The 15,830-nt window shown below is 34.7% G+C and overlaps 1 protein-coding gene across 7 annotated transcripts in view; it reads right to left on the bottom strand.

Annotated features, from left to right (window-relative positions):
- Nucleotides 1-15,830, bottom strand: part of RUNDC3B (RUN domain containing 3B) — a 154,642-nt gene that overhangs the window by 124,962 nt on the left and 13,850 nt on the right. For all 7 annotated transcript variants that reach the window (XM_065884466.1, XM_065884469.1, XM_065884463.1 and 4 more), the window contains exon 2: nt 4,256-4,371. In XM_065884466.1, coding sequence (XP_065740538.1) covers nt 4,256-4,371 — 116 coding nt within the window. The remainder of the gene's footprint in view (nt 1-4,255; nt 4,372-15,830) is intronic.

The raw sequence follows: 15,830 nt of genomic DNA, 5'->3' as shown, positions 1-15,830 counted from the left end.
TTGTTGATGTCTGCAAGCTACTGGCTTATCCAGTACTCAGTGTCAGATATAAAGCAACCAGAAAATCCAAGAAACCCACCACCATGCCATTCTTAAGGTCCTGAAGTCCCTAGACTTCTTCTCCCTACCTTTCAGAGTCTTGTGTTTTATAGGTCCAGGATTTTGGGTTATAGTAAGTGGGAGAAATAGGGGAAAGTATGTTCACTTTATCTTCCCAGAAGTAGAATTTCAATTTTATAGCCACCTCATCTATCTCTAAAGTGAATGATGAAGAAAATAATACTTCATTTATTCCTTTCCAACTTGATCTCAGGCAACTAATTTAGAGAATCTAAACCAAAAAACAAGCAATTTTTTAAAAGCCTTGGGATTTTACTTGGTCTTAATTTCAATGTGAATGAAAGTGTGATGCGGGAATCAAAAAGTCACTGTAACCTCAAATTACAGAAGTTAGCCTATCTGAAGCACTTTACTCAGCTTTGAGTACCACATTTTAAGATCTCAGTAAACCAGTGATAAACCAGAAGAATAACTAAGACTATAGTGGTTCCAGGAGATCGAAATAACTAGAGATACTTTACCTGGAAGAAAGAAAAAGGGTAACTAAGGAAAAAGGATTATAGAATAGCAATCTTTTAATATTTATGAGGCTCACAATTTTAAAAAGAGGCAGAAAAGCACAGTCAGATAAGTTGGCTTCTTATACATAAGAATTTTCTAACAATCTAAACTGCCCCAAAATTGATGGTCCTACTTTACTGTCCTAAGTTCCCCAATATCAGAAGTATTAAAACAAAGACTGTATGTCCACAGGTTGGAAATATCATTGAGTGGATGGCTTCAGTAGTAAGGAAACTGGAGTAGTGATTTTTAAGCTATGATTCACAGCGCTGCGTGAAGTGGTGCTGTGGAGCTGGGGTGTGACTGCTGCCGAGCTGACAAAATGCCCGACTTCCCTACTCAGCTTCAACCAGACCTTCCACTTACATGTCTAGCATCAGCAGTGTCTTTTATTAGGGGAGGTGGGAGTGGGCTGGAGAGAAGGATTATGCTTTAAAGTAAAAGTCCAAAAATGACTGAACTGAAGACATGAACTAAGGCCTCTTTGAATTTTATATTCTGTGATTAATTCTTTCTTTTCCTTTTTTAAAGGAAATAGTTATTATTATTTTTAACATCTTTATTGGAGTATAACTGCTTTACAATGGTGTGTTAGTTTCTGCTGTAAAACAAAGTGAATCAGCTATACATAAACATATATCCCTATATCTCTTCCCTCTTGCATCTCCCTCCCACCCTCCCTATCCCACCCAACTAGGTGGTCACAAAGCACCGAGCTGATCTCCCTGTGCTATGCAGCAGCTTCCCACTAGCTATCTATTTTACATTTGGTGGTGTATTAATTCTTAGTTCTCAAATATAGTCCAGAAAAGTAAGATCATCATCTTATTAAGGAATTACTGCAAACAAGATTAATATATGTGATTTTAAAAGCCTCCTTTTTTTTCAATAATGGGGCTGTTAGAATGAATGAAGCTCTCCCCATTACCTGTGTCAGCACAGCCTATATTGTGTCTGGGGATGAATTTTGGTTTTCTCTGAAAAAACTTGATAAATTAAACACCCTTTTATTTCAAAAATAAAAAGTAGCTAGAGAAAAGTAAATCTTATAAACCCATGAAGTTACACATTTTAAATTTGTACTTCTATCAAGAAAAACATTGAAAAAATGAGTTGTTATAATAACTAAATTTTGGGCTTTCCTGGTAGCGCAGTGGTTGAGACTCCGCCTGCCAATGCAGTGGACACGGGTTCGTGCCCGGTCCGGGAAGGTCCCATGTGCCGCGGAGCGGCTGGGCCCATGAGCCATGGCCGCTGAGCCTGCGCATCTGGAGCCTGTGCTCCACAACGGGAGAGGCCACTGTAACAGTGAGAGGCCCGCGTACCGCAAAAAAATAAACATAAAAAATAACTAAATTTTAAGTGAACACACTGTACTATTGAAATAATTATATAACTTCTCAGGACTTCCCTGGTGGTACAGTGGGTAAGACTCCATGCTCCCAATGTAGGGGGCCTGGGTTCAATTCCTGCTCGGGGAACTAGATCCCACATGCATGCCACAAATAAGAGTTCGCATGCCGCAACTAAGAGTCTGCATGCCACAACTAAACATGCCGCAAAGAAGATCCCGCCTGCCGCAACTAAGACCCGGTGCAGCCAAAATAAATATTTAAAAAACCAAAAAACCCAAACAAAAAGTCCTCCCAAATAATTATATAACTTCTCCAAAGTAAAAGCAATTTATTACATATTAGAATACAAAAAAATGGGCAATATTATATGAAGTTTCTAGACACTTGAATCTTTAATAAACTACCTCATCTTGAGAGTTACAGAGCATTTCATAATTCATATCTATAGTAATAACAGTGACCACCATAGTTGGCCTATAGGAACTTTTTTTTTATTTTAAATTTTTTAATTTATTTCTAAAATGTGGGATCTTAGTTCCCCCACCAAGGATCGAACCCGTGCCCCCTGCAGTGGAAGTGTGGAGTATTAACCACTGCACCACCAAGGAAGTCCCAACAGGTACTTTTTTTAAAAAGCATGTTTTGAATTATTAATCTTACATAGCTTAAAAAATTCACACAAACCTCATTGGATCATCTTTCTTACTGTCTTACTGTCATACTCGTGGAATTCTTATCCATAAATCAACTAGAGATTCTATTCTCAACACAGTAGTTCACTGGCTTCTCAGAAATAACATTCATGGTGATGAAGTAAGTCTAAAGGCCTATGATCTGTATTTTGCTGAGGCATGACTCAGAAGATGGCACACAGGTGTGCAGGAGGGGTCCACTTATGCGGTAGTTAGTCAACCCCGTAACTCAGTACGGCTATATCAACATGGTCTAATTGTTTTCTGTTACAGTTGTTTACGTATTTTGTGAGCGAATTAAATGCTAAATGGTACACCAAATCAAGGGAATTGAGGTCTTATGATAAAACCATTGGAACATTAGGATACATCAAGCTCTGCTGTACTTGATGTGTTTTAAAGTATTATTTATAAAATTATGTATAAAATTTTAAAATACAATCACCACACAATATAGTAACCATGACAATATTTCAAAACACTTTCAGACGCTCTGCGTTCATAAAAACTTATTTTCTCATAAAAGGTAACACACTAATGACAGAAATTTTAGAAAATACAGAACAGCAAAATAAGAAAAATAAATAACCCTTTAAAAATACAGAACAACAAACTTTTAACAGAAAAGCACCAGTGATTTTTATGGATCTCATTTTAAATTGCAAAGGGCTGAATGAATTCACGTTTTGTTTCCCCATTTATTAAATCCAACCATTTGTTATAAGCCCACAGGACTGCTCAACTGATGCTTTCAGCATCAAAAAGCACAAAACAGATTAACCTTCAGATTAAATTTGAGATTCTCATAAACTGTATTACCACACAGATTACTTATTTGAAACTACTATACTATTAAGATTGTAAAGATAATAAAAACTTAAGTGAAAACATCTAAGATCAAGTCTCCTTTAGGAAAACTAGATAATGGAATTGTGATAAAGTTATTATTTATTATTACTAAAATTTATACTACATAATATTTCTTGATGTTATCAGCTATATTTTACAGATGTATATTTTTAACTTAAAAATATTTTATAATTCTGAGAGAACACAACTCCCATCTTCCCTTTTAAATTTTAAGAGATTTACATTTCTGACATTAATACATTTAGTGATCTATTTTTTTAAAAGTCCAGCATCTCTTTTACATAGCTCTTTTTTAACCTACTTACAGCTAAAAAATTTTCAAAGATTCTGAGTTTAATGAAGAAAAGATTAAGCAAACAAACTTAATGCCTGGATGCTTCTCTGTAAACTAATTAAAATACCAACTAGTAATCTTTGAAGATGGGCTACCTTTTAATTTAAACTTTTATTTTAATTACATATAGAAAATGATCCTGCTTCTTGTATGTGGCAATTAATATATTCAATATTTTTAATGCATCCTGGAAATGGGTATAAATCCAAGAACAGAGATTCTTTACAGGGACACAGCCAAAAGATTAGACCTTCTAAAATCAGTTTTATGTTTCTCAAGATGCTGCTTGGCTGCTACACACACCAGACTGTATGGTTTCTAAAATTTCAACCTTGTTAATATGAGAGCTGTTGGCAGAATAAATAATACATTAGCGCTATTACCTTTCAGCCGGTGACTTAGAATCTGTTCCAAAATAGCGGCAAAATTGTTAAATTCAGGAGAAGAATCATCAATTGTCTCAAAGCAGGACCGATCAATCAGGGTCTTCACAGAAAACCTATGGAAAAAAAGAGATTACGATCGCTTTTAAGTAGACTTGATTCATTCACCTAAATAGGAAAAACTAGAGGAAAGCAATTTAGAGAAGTATTACAGAAATACTTTATAAGATTATATATTCTGAAAACTCCATTTACTCAAATTCACTCTGTCAATAGAAAATTTTACAGAAATATCAGACTTTTCACTTATATATTTACTATCTGTTGACTACATTAAGCGTTAGAAATAGTTCACTGTCCACAGAACCAGTAAAATCAGAATAAAAAAGATGAACGAAATTATTAAGTTGAAAGCCATAATACTACTTGTAAGAGACTGCAGCATCAGCCCAAAATGTTTCTAAGAGTTTCGAGCACAAAATGGAATAAAACAGGTTGTGAGTGTTCATGAGGTGTAGATCCCAAGTTTTTATGAGCTATAATAGGAAAACTTACAACTCTGTAAAGTGCACTATATTTTTCCGTCTCTTCAGAACGTCCTTTGTCTCTATTTTTGACTGCCAAGTACCAGTGCATTTTCCAAGACTCAGCTTAAATGCCATCTCTTCAATGAAGAATTATCCTCCTACAGATTCCTAGCACAAACTAGCATTTTGTTGATATTTCCTTTAAGAGATGAGTACAATTTATCTTACTGCTGTTACTTGTGTGGTCTAACTCTATTTTATTAGAATATAAGTTCCTTCAGGGCAGAAACATAGCTTCTGTGTGTTTATATCTTCCTCAGCACATAGGACAATGCCTTGAACGATGTACTCTGTAAGTACTTGTTGATTTATTTGTAAGATCTATTTTGAAGGCGTGGCAAAGAAACATTTAAAGGCCAATGTCACAGCAAGACAAAAAGAAAGTTTATGATTTTTAACATGTATACCCTTCCTGTAACTACCACCAAAATCCGGATCCTGAACAGTTCTGTTGCCCCTAGCATTTCCCTCATGCTATCCCTTTATAACCATACCATCCCTTTACAGTCATAGCCTATGAAGGGTGATATATGAGTGCCTAAGTAAAGACAATCAATAGGGTATGAAGAGAAGGGGATAACGATGAGAGTTGTTAAATCATTAGAAATGTAAACTATGAGAGAGATAAAGGAGTGTAAATTGTTCCTTAGGGTTTAGGCTTATTGGCAATGCTTATTTAATCAGGACAAAAAAATACAGGAGACAAGTGTAAAGGCAAATATAAAGAGATTTGTTTATATGAGTTATATCTATCAACATCTACTATATTAGAACTGAGTAATGTCTAAAATACAGGCAGTCCTCCCTTTGCACATAAAAATGACTGTGCAAGCTGAAACCATGCAAAGTGATCCCAATAATCAATGGAAAGAATTACAATTATTCTGTGCCCTTTACAAATTTTTGTCAAAACATTAAAAACTCTCTCACTGCCAGTTATTATGTATAGGGAAATGGAAAAAAACAGTCAAACGTATTTATTTACTACACTGTAATTTAGAACATTAGCAATACTGAGAATTCATTTTTCTGTCCTATGCCCTTTTCATTGACAATACACTAGAAAAGTGCTGCCAATCTTCAGCAACCTTCTAATAAGAATAAATAAGTATAACGTTCTTATTCAGTAAAAGAATGAAACGCTAAGTGTTCCTAAAATGAATAAACAAAAACCATGCAGTCTCCACCTCCACCTTTGACCTAAAAAGAAGGAAACTTCTGAATGTTTCTCTCTAATCTTTAACAGATAGAACGGAATGGGAAATGTAACTCTGCAATCACACCCGAGGTAGGAGTAATCTACCACTTCAAAAAAGCATGGCATCTAAGATAGTAAGCACATAGGTGAAATGAACTGAAAACTACATTTAAAGATAAAAAATAATAGAGTGCTTATTTCATCAAAACGAGCTAGGATAGAACTCAATTTCCACCTGTAACAGCCTGGTAAGATTTTAGCCACTACTGTCCTCCAGGAATATTACAAAATTACCTAAGAAATTTTCTTCTTTGTAAATGTAATAGGAAGGAAAAGCCATGGAGAGTAACACATATATCTCTGTAGCATCAAGAGCCACGCACAGATCAATCAGTAGTCAATAAAACATGCCTTTCTATCATGTTATTAGTGCATTGTCTCCTCTAGAAGACACTATCTGCATGATGAAAACCTAAAATGGTGAACCTCAGAGCACCGTATTACTTGTAACTCAGTATCTGGCTGAAAACTAAAACAAAGGTACAAATATCCCAAAGCATATCATTAGACACAATTTCTGTTATTTCTAAGCATGAAGATATTTTAAGGGTGAGAAAGCTTTTTAAATAATTTCTATTATAACAAGGTTAATAATGAAGAAAAATAATGTTTCCCATCATTGCTTTATCATTTATAGCCTACTCTCCTCCTGTCAACACAAATCAAAACTTCAGAAGGCAAATTAGTTCCTTAGAGTCCATGTTTTACTTCTAGCTAGCCAGGTCTTCCCACTCAACATCTACTTCTCTAGAGTCATGTGGCTAGTTCCATTATGCCAGAAGAGTGAGAAGCTTTTCCTCCATAACACAGTAACTAAGACATGCTATAAAAACCAAACCTGTAAAAAGAATTTCAATACATCCAAAAAACATCACACAGATGCTGAGCTATTTCCTGATAATGATGACAATATTAGTCATCTATTTCCCAAAAAGGACTGATTTTAAAATAATGAAATGACAATTTGATGAATGTCTAAAAATACCAAATCAAGTCTAAGTAACAGCTTTTACATAAGAATTAAAAAGCCAAAAATTTACATGAAAGGGTCTTTTAATTAAGTGTGGTTTTTGAAATGTCTCTCTCTTAAAAGATTTTCTTTCCCACCTTCAGTGTCCAAAGGAAATTTTTGTTAGCTTAGAAATAAGAAAAAATGTGACTAAAACCATCAAACTTAAAGCAGGAACTACCTTTTTCCCTTTGGAAACATACCAAGAAAGGTGAGATGGTTACCCAAACTACGTTTAAAACAATCTTCATTACACCCATATTAATTCCTTCCACAGCTTATAAGTTTGTAATATAATTGTAACAAATAGTTAAAAGCAAAAAATGTGACAATAAAGTCAAAAATAAAATTACTTTCCCTTAAAAAGCTAAAAATAGAGCTACCATATGATCCTGCAATCCCATTCCTGTGCATATATCCTCAGAAAACCATAATTCAAAAAGATACATGCACTCCAATGTTCATAGCAGCACTATTTACTTGACTATTTACAACAGTCAAGACATGGAAGCAAACCAAAATGTCCATCGATGGATGGATAAAGAAGTTGTAGTATGTATATACAATGGAATAGACTCAGCCATAAAAAAGAATGGAATAATGCCATTTGTAGCAACACAGATGGACCTAGAGATTTTCATACTAAGTGAAGGAAGCCAGATACAGAAAGGTAAATATCATATGATATTGTTTATATATGAAAATTTTAAAAAATCATACAAATGAACTTACTTACAAAACAGAAAAAGACTCACAGACATAGAAAACAAACTTACGGTTACCAAAGAGGAACAGGGGGTGGGCAGAGGGATAAATCAGGAGTTTGGGATTAACATACACACACTACTGTATATAAAATAGATAACCAACAAGGACCTACTGTATAGTACAGGGAACTATACTCAGTATTTTGTAATACCTATAAGGGAAAACAATCTGGAAAGTAATACGTATATATCCATATATAGATACATATACACAGATATATCTCTAAATATACATACATCTGGAAAGTAATACGTATATATCCATATATAGATACATATACACAGATATATCTCTAAATATACATACATCTGGAAAGTAATACGTATATATCCATATATAGATACATATACACAGATATATCTCTAAATATACATACATCTGGAAAGTAATACGTATATATCCATATATAGATACATATACACAGATATATCTCTAAATATACATACATCTGGAAAGTAATACGTATATATCCATATATAGATACATATACACAGATATATCTCTAAATATACATACATCTGGAAAGTAATACGTATATATCCATATATAGATACATATACACAGATATATCTCTAAATATACATACATCTGGAAAGTAATACGTATATATCCATATACAGATACATATACACAGATATATCTCTAAATATACATACATCTGGAAAGTAATACGTATATATCCATATACAGATACATATACACAGATATATCTCTAAATATACATACATCTGGAAAGTAATACGTATATATCCATATACAGATACATATACACAGATATATCTCTAAATATACATACATCTGGAAAGTAATACGTATATATCCATATACAGATACATATACACAGATATATCTCTAAATATACATACATCTGGAAAGTAATACGTATATATCCATATACAGATACATATACACAGATATATCTCTAAATATACATACATCTGGAAAGTAATACGTATATATCCATATACAGATACATATACACAGATATATCTCTAAATATACATACATCTGGAAAGTAATACGTATATATCCATATACAGATACATATACACAGATATATCTCTAAATATACATACATCTGGAAAGTAATACGTATATATCCATATACAGATACATATACACAGATATATCTCTAAATATACATACATCTGGAAAGTAATACGTATATATCCATATACAGATACATATACACAGATATATCTCTAAATATACATACATCTGGAAAGTAATACGTATATATCCATATACAGATACATATACACAGATATATCTCTAAATATACATACATCTGGAAAGTAACACGTATATATCCATATACAGATACATATACACAGATATATCTCTAAATATACATACATCTGGAAAGTAACACGTATATATCCATATACAGATACATATACACAGATATATCTCTAAATATACATACATCTGAAAAGTAACACGTATATATCCATATACAGATACATATACACAGATATATCTCTAAATATACATACATCTGGAAAGTAACACGTATATATCCATATACAGATACATATACACAGATATATCTCTAAATATACATACATCTGGAAAGTAACACGTATATATCCATATACAGATACATATACACAGATATATCTCTAAATATACATACATCTGGAAAGTAACACGTATATATCCATATACAGATACATATACACAGATATATCTCTAAATATACATACATCTGGAAAGTAACACGTATATATCCATATACAGATACATATACACAGATATATCTCTAAATATACATACATCTGGAAAGTAACACGTATATATCCATATACAGATACATATACACAGATATATCTCTAAATATACATACATCTGAATCACTGTGCTGCACACCTGAAACTAACACAATATTGTAAATCAACCACGCTTCAATAATAAAAAAAGAATTTTCTTGCAGGCCCAAATAACTTACTGTATTAAATATGTACACTCTTCACTGGAAAGAAACTATTTAAAGAATGAAAATTCACCTTGAATACTTAGGCCCTGCATTAGTAATATACACAGATATAGTCCCATATACACAGAGCAACCGAGTAGGAAAGAAATGTATTCCCATCTCTTTACAACAAGCTTATGTAACCTTAACCATTTATCAAACATGCTTCAGAAAAAAATTCATTTCACAAAAAACCAGATTTTCTTATCTATATTGTTATATCCCTTTACATGGAATTATACCTTAAGATAAGTAAAGTACATAAAAGCATACAGAATCATCACATTTCAAAACTAAAGTGGGGGGCACTCCCCCCCCTGCCTGCCAATGCAGGGGACACAGGTTCGAGCCCTGGTTTGGGAAGATCCCATACGCCGTGGAACAACTAAGCCAGTGAGCCACAACTACTAAGCCTGAGTTCTAGAGCCTGCAAGCCACAACTACTGACCCTGCGTGACACAACTACTGAAGCCCACGTGCCTAGAGCCCGTGCTCTGTAACGAGAAGCCACCACAATGAGAAGCCCACGCACCGCAACAAAGAAGAGCCCCCGCTTGCCACAGAGAAAGCCTGTGTGCAGCAACAAAGACCCAAAACAGCCAAAAAAAAAAAAAAACCTAAACTAAAAGGGGTTCAGAAAAGTATATAGTCATTCATAAGAGTGATATTTTTTAAAAGAACATAAGTATCCAAATTGTAAGAGAGAATTCTTTCCACTACTTCATACCAAATTTACACGATTCCTTATAATATATTATTATCACTATCAGTCTTTACCAAGGTGTGGGGGTAATGATCCTCTGCCATTAATATAATACCTACCGTTAATAATCAACAAGGAGATATGATACAATCCACCCCAAATGTAATGTAAAAGAGTGACTATGGATGATAATGAGCACAGTATTCAGGTATATGTTCATTAGAAAGAAGGTTTATTTCTTTTCTTATATTTCACATCAGAAACCCCCCAAATCGAGAGGGCAGACAGCAGAAGCAAGAAGAACTACAATTCTGCAGCCTGTGGAAGGAAAACCACATTCACAGAAAGATAGACAAGATGAAAAGTCAGAGGACTCTGTACCACAGGAAGGAATAACATAAAACCCCAGAAAAACAACTAAATGAAGCAGAGATAGGCAACCTTCCAGAAAAAGAATTCAGAATAATGATAGTGAAGATGATCAAGGACCTTGGAAAAAGAATGGAGGGAAAAATCGAGCAGATGCAAGAAATGTTTAACAAAGACCTAGAAGAATTAAAGAACAAACACCTAGAAGAATTAAAGAACAAACAAACAGAGATGAACAATACAATAACTGAAATGAAATATACACTAGAAGGAATCAATAGCAGAATAACTGAGGCAAAAGAACGGATAAGTGACCTGGAAGACAGAATGCTGGAATTCACTGCCATGGAATAGAATAAAGAAAAAGAATGAAAAGAAATGAAGACAGCCTAAGAGACCTCTGGGACAACATTAAACGCAACAACATTCGCATTACAGGGGTCCCAGAAAGAGAAGAGAGAGAGAAAGGACCAGAGAAAATATTTGAAGAGATTATAGTCGATAACTTCCCTAACATGGGAAAGGAAAGAGCCACCCAAGTCCGGGAAGCGCAGAGAGTCCCAGGCAGGATAAACCCAAGGAAAAACATGCTGAGACACATAGTGACCATATTGGCAAAAATTAAAGACAAAGAAAAATTATTGAAAGCAACAAGGGAAAAATGACAAATAACATACAAGGGAACTCCCATAGGAGTTAACAGCTGATTTCTCAACAGAAACTCTACACGCCAGAAGGGACTGGTATGATATATTTAAAGTAATGAAAGAGAAGAACCTACAACCAGGATTACTCTACCTGGAAAGGATCTCATTCAGATTCAACAGAGAAATCAAAAGCTTTATAGACAAGCAAAAGCTAAGAGAACTCAGCACCACCACACCAGCTCTACAACAAATGCTAAAGGAACTTCTCTAAGTGGGAAACACAAGAGAAGAAAAGGACCTACAAAAACAAACCCGTAACAATTAAGAAAATGGTAATAGGAACATACATACTGATAACTACCTTAAATGTGAATGGATTAAATGCTCCACCAAAAGACACAGGTTCGCTGAATGGATACAAAAACAAGACACACATATATGCTGTCTACAAGGGACCCACTTCAGACCTCAGGACACTACAGACCGAAAATGAGGGGATGGAAAAAGATATTCCATGAAAATGGAAATCAAAAAAAGCTGGAGAAGCAATACTCATATCACATAAAAGACCTTAAAATAAAGAATGTTACAAGAGACAAGGAAAGATACTACATAATGATAAAGGGATCAATCCAAGAAGAAGATATAACAATTATAACTATATATGCACCCAACATAGGAGCATCTCAATACATAAGGCAACTGCTAACAACTATAAAAGAGGAAACCGACAGTAACATAATAATAGTGGGGGACTCTAACACCTCACTTACACCAATGGAGAGATCATCCAAACAGAAAATTAATAAGGAAACACAAGCTTTAAATGACACAATAGACCAGATAGATTTAATTGATATTTATAGGACATTCCATCCAAAAAGAGCAGATTACACTTTCTTCTCAAGAGCACACAGAACATTCTGCAGTATAGATCACATCTTGGGTCACAAATCAAGCCTCAGTAAATTTAAGAAAACTGAAATCATATCAAGCATCTTTTCTGACCACCATGCTAAGAGATTGGAAATCAATTACAGGGAAAAAAACATAAAAAAAACACAAACACATGGAGGCTAAACAGTACGTTACTAAATCACCGAGATCACTGAAGAAATCAAAATATACCTAGAGGGCTTCCCTGTTGGCACAGTGGTTGAGGATCTGCCTGCCAATGCAGGGGACACGGGTTCGAGCCCTGGTCTGGGAAGATCCCACATGCCGCGGAGCAACTAAGCCCATGAGCCACAACTACTGAGCCAGCGCATCTGGACCCTGTGCTCCGCAATGGGAGAGGCCATGACAGTGAGAGGCCCACGCACCGCGATGAAGAGTGGCCCCCGCTCGCTGAAACTGGAGAAAGCCCTTGCACAGAAACAAAGACCCAACACATCCAAAAATAAATATAAATTAATTAATTAAAAAAAAACATACCTAGAGACAAATTACAATGAAAACACAATGATCCAAAACCTACGGGATGCAGCAAAAGCAGTTCTAAGAGGGAAGTTTAGAGCAATACAAGCCTACCTCAAGAAACAAGAAAAGTCTCAAATAAACAATCTAACCTTACACCCAAAGGAACTAGAGAAAGAAGAATAAATGAAACCGATCAGAGCAGAAATAAATGAAATAGAAACAAAGAAAACAACAGCAAAGATCAATAAAACTAAAAGCTGGTTCTTTGATAAGATAAACAAACTTTATAAACCATTAGCCAGACTCATCAAGAAAAAGAGGGAGAGGACTCAAATCAATAAAATTAGAAATGAAAAAGGAGAAGTTACAACAGACACCAGACAAATACAAAGCATCCTAAGAGACTACTACAAGCGACTCTATGCCAATAAAATGGTCAACCTGGAAGAAATGGACAGATTCTTAGAAAGGTATAACCTACCAAGACTGAACCAGGAAGAAACAGAAAATATGACCAATCACAAGTAATGAAATTGAAACTGTGGTTAAAAATCTTCCAACAAACAAAAGTCCAGGACCAGATTGCTTCACAGGTGAATTCTATCAAACATTTAGAGAAGAGCTAACACCCAACCTTTTCAAACTCTGCCAAAAAATTGCAGACGAAGGAAAACTCCCAAACTCATTCTATGAGCCCACCATCAACTCTGATACCAAAACCAGGCAAAGATACTACAAAAAAAGAAAATTACAGACCAATATCACTGATGAATATAGATGTAAAATTCCTCAACAAAATACTAGCAAACAGAATCCAACAACACATTAAAAGGATGATACACCATGATCAACTGGGATTTATCCCAGGGATGCAAGGATTCTTCAATATACGCAAATCAATCAATGTGATACACCATATTAACAAATTGAAGAAGAAAAACCATATGATCATCTCAATAGATGCAGAAAAAGCTTTTGACAAAATTCATCACCCATTTATGATAAAAACTCTCCAGAAAGTGGGCATAGAGGGAACTTACCTCAACATAATGAAGGACATATAAGACAAACCACAGCAAACATCATTCTCAATGGTGAATAACTGAAAGCATTTCCTCTAAGATCAGGAACAAGACAAGGATGTCCACTCTCGCCACTATTATTCAACACAGTTTTGGAAGTCCTAGCCACGGCAATCAAAAGAAAAAGAAATAAAAGGAATCCAAATCGGAAAAGAAGAAGTAAAACTGTCACTGTTTGCAGATGACACAATACTATACATAGAGAATCCTAAAGATGCCACCAGAAAACTACTAGAGCTAATCAATAAATTTGGTAAAGTTTCAGGATACAAAATTAATGCACAGAAATCTCTTGCATTCCTATACATTAATGATGAAAAATCTGAAAGAGAACTTAAGGAAACACTCCCATTTACCATTGCAACAAAAAGAGTAAAATACCTAGGAATAAACCTACCTAGAGAGACAAAAGACCTGTATGCAGAAAACTATAAGACACTGATGAAAGAAATTAAAGATGATACAAACAGATGGAGAGATATACCATATTCTTGGATTGGAAGAATCAATATTGTGAAAATGACTATACTACCCAAAGCAATCTACAGATTCAATGCTATCCCTATCATATTACCAATGGCATTTTTTACAGAACTAGAACAAAAAATCTTAAAATTTGTATGGAGATACAAAAGACCCCAATAGCCAAAGCAGTCTTGAGGGAAAAAAACAGAGCTGGAGGAATCAGAATCCCTGACTTCAGACTATACTACAAAGCTACAGTAATCAAGACAATATGGTACTGACACAAAAAGAGAAATATAGATCAATGGGACAGGATAGAAAGCCCACGCACCTAGGGTCAACTAATCTATGACAAAGGAGGCAAGGATATACAATGGAGAAAAGACAGCCTCTTCAATAAGTGGTGCTGGGAAAACTGGACAGCTACATGTAAAAGAATGAAATTAGAACACTCCCTAATACCATACACAAAAATAAACTCAAAATAGATTAGAGACCTAAATGTAAGACCAGACACTATAAAACGCTTAGAGGAAAACATGGCAGAACACTCTATGATATAAATCACAGCAAGATCTTTTTTGATTCACCTTCTAGAGTACTGGAAATAAAAACAAAAATAAATAAATGGAAACTAATGAAACTTCAAAGCTTTTGCAAAGCAAACTACAAACAAGGTGAAAAGACAACCCTCAGAATGGGAGAAAATATGTGCAAACAAATCAATGGACAAAGGATTAATCTCCAAAATATATAAACAGCTCATGCAGCTCAATATTAAAAAAACCGAACAACCCAATCAAAAAAATGGGCAGAAGACCTAAATAGACATTTCTCCAAAGAAGACATACAGATGGCCAGGAAGCACATGAAAAGCTGCTCACCGTCACTAATTATTAGAGAAATGCAAATCAAAACTACAATGAGGTATCACCTCACACCAGTCAGAATGGTCATCATCAGAAAATCTACAAACAACAAATGCTGGAGAGGGTGTTGAGAAAAGAGAACCCTCTTGCACTATTGGTGGGAATGTAAATTGATACAGCCACTATGGAGAACAGTATGGAGGTTCCTTAAAAAACTAAAAATAGAATTACCGTATGACCCTGCAATCCCACTACCGGGCATATACCCAGAGAAAACCATAATTCAAAAAGACACATGCACCCCAATGTTCATTGCAGCACTATTTACAATAGCCAGGTCATAGAAGCAACCTAAATGCCCACTGATAGGCAAACGGATAAAGAAGACGTGGTACACATATACAATGGAATATTACTCAGCTAT

This window comes from Phocoena phocoena, chromosome 9 (assembly GCF_963924675.1).
Source record: "Phocoena phocoena chromosome 9, mPhoPho1.1, whole genome shotgun sequence".
Taxonomy (NCBI): Eukaryota; Metazoa; Chordata; class Mammalia; order Artiodactyla; family Phocoenidae; genus Phocoena; species Phocoena phocoena.
Note: the sequence above shows the minus strand (reverse complement) of the source record. Positions and strands in the feature narration are given on the sequence as shown.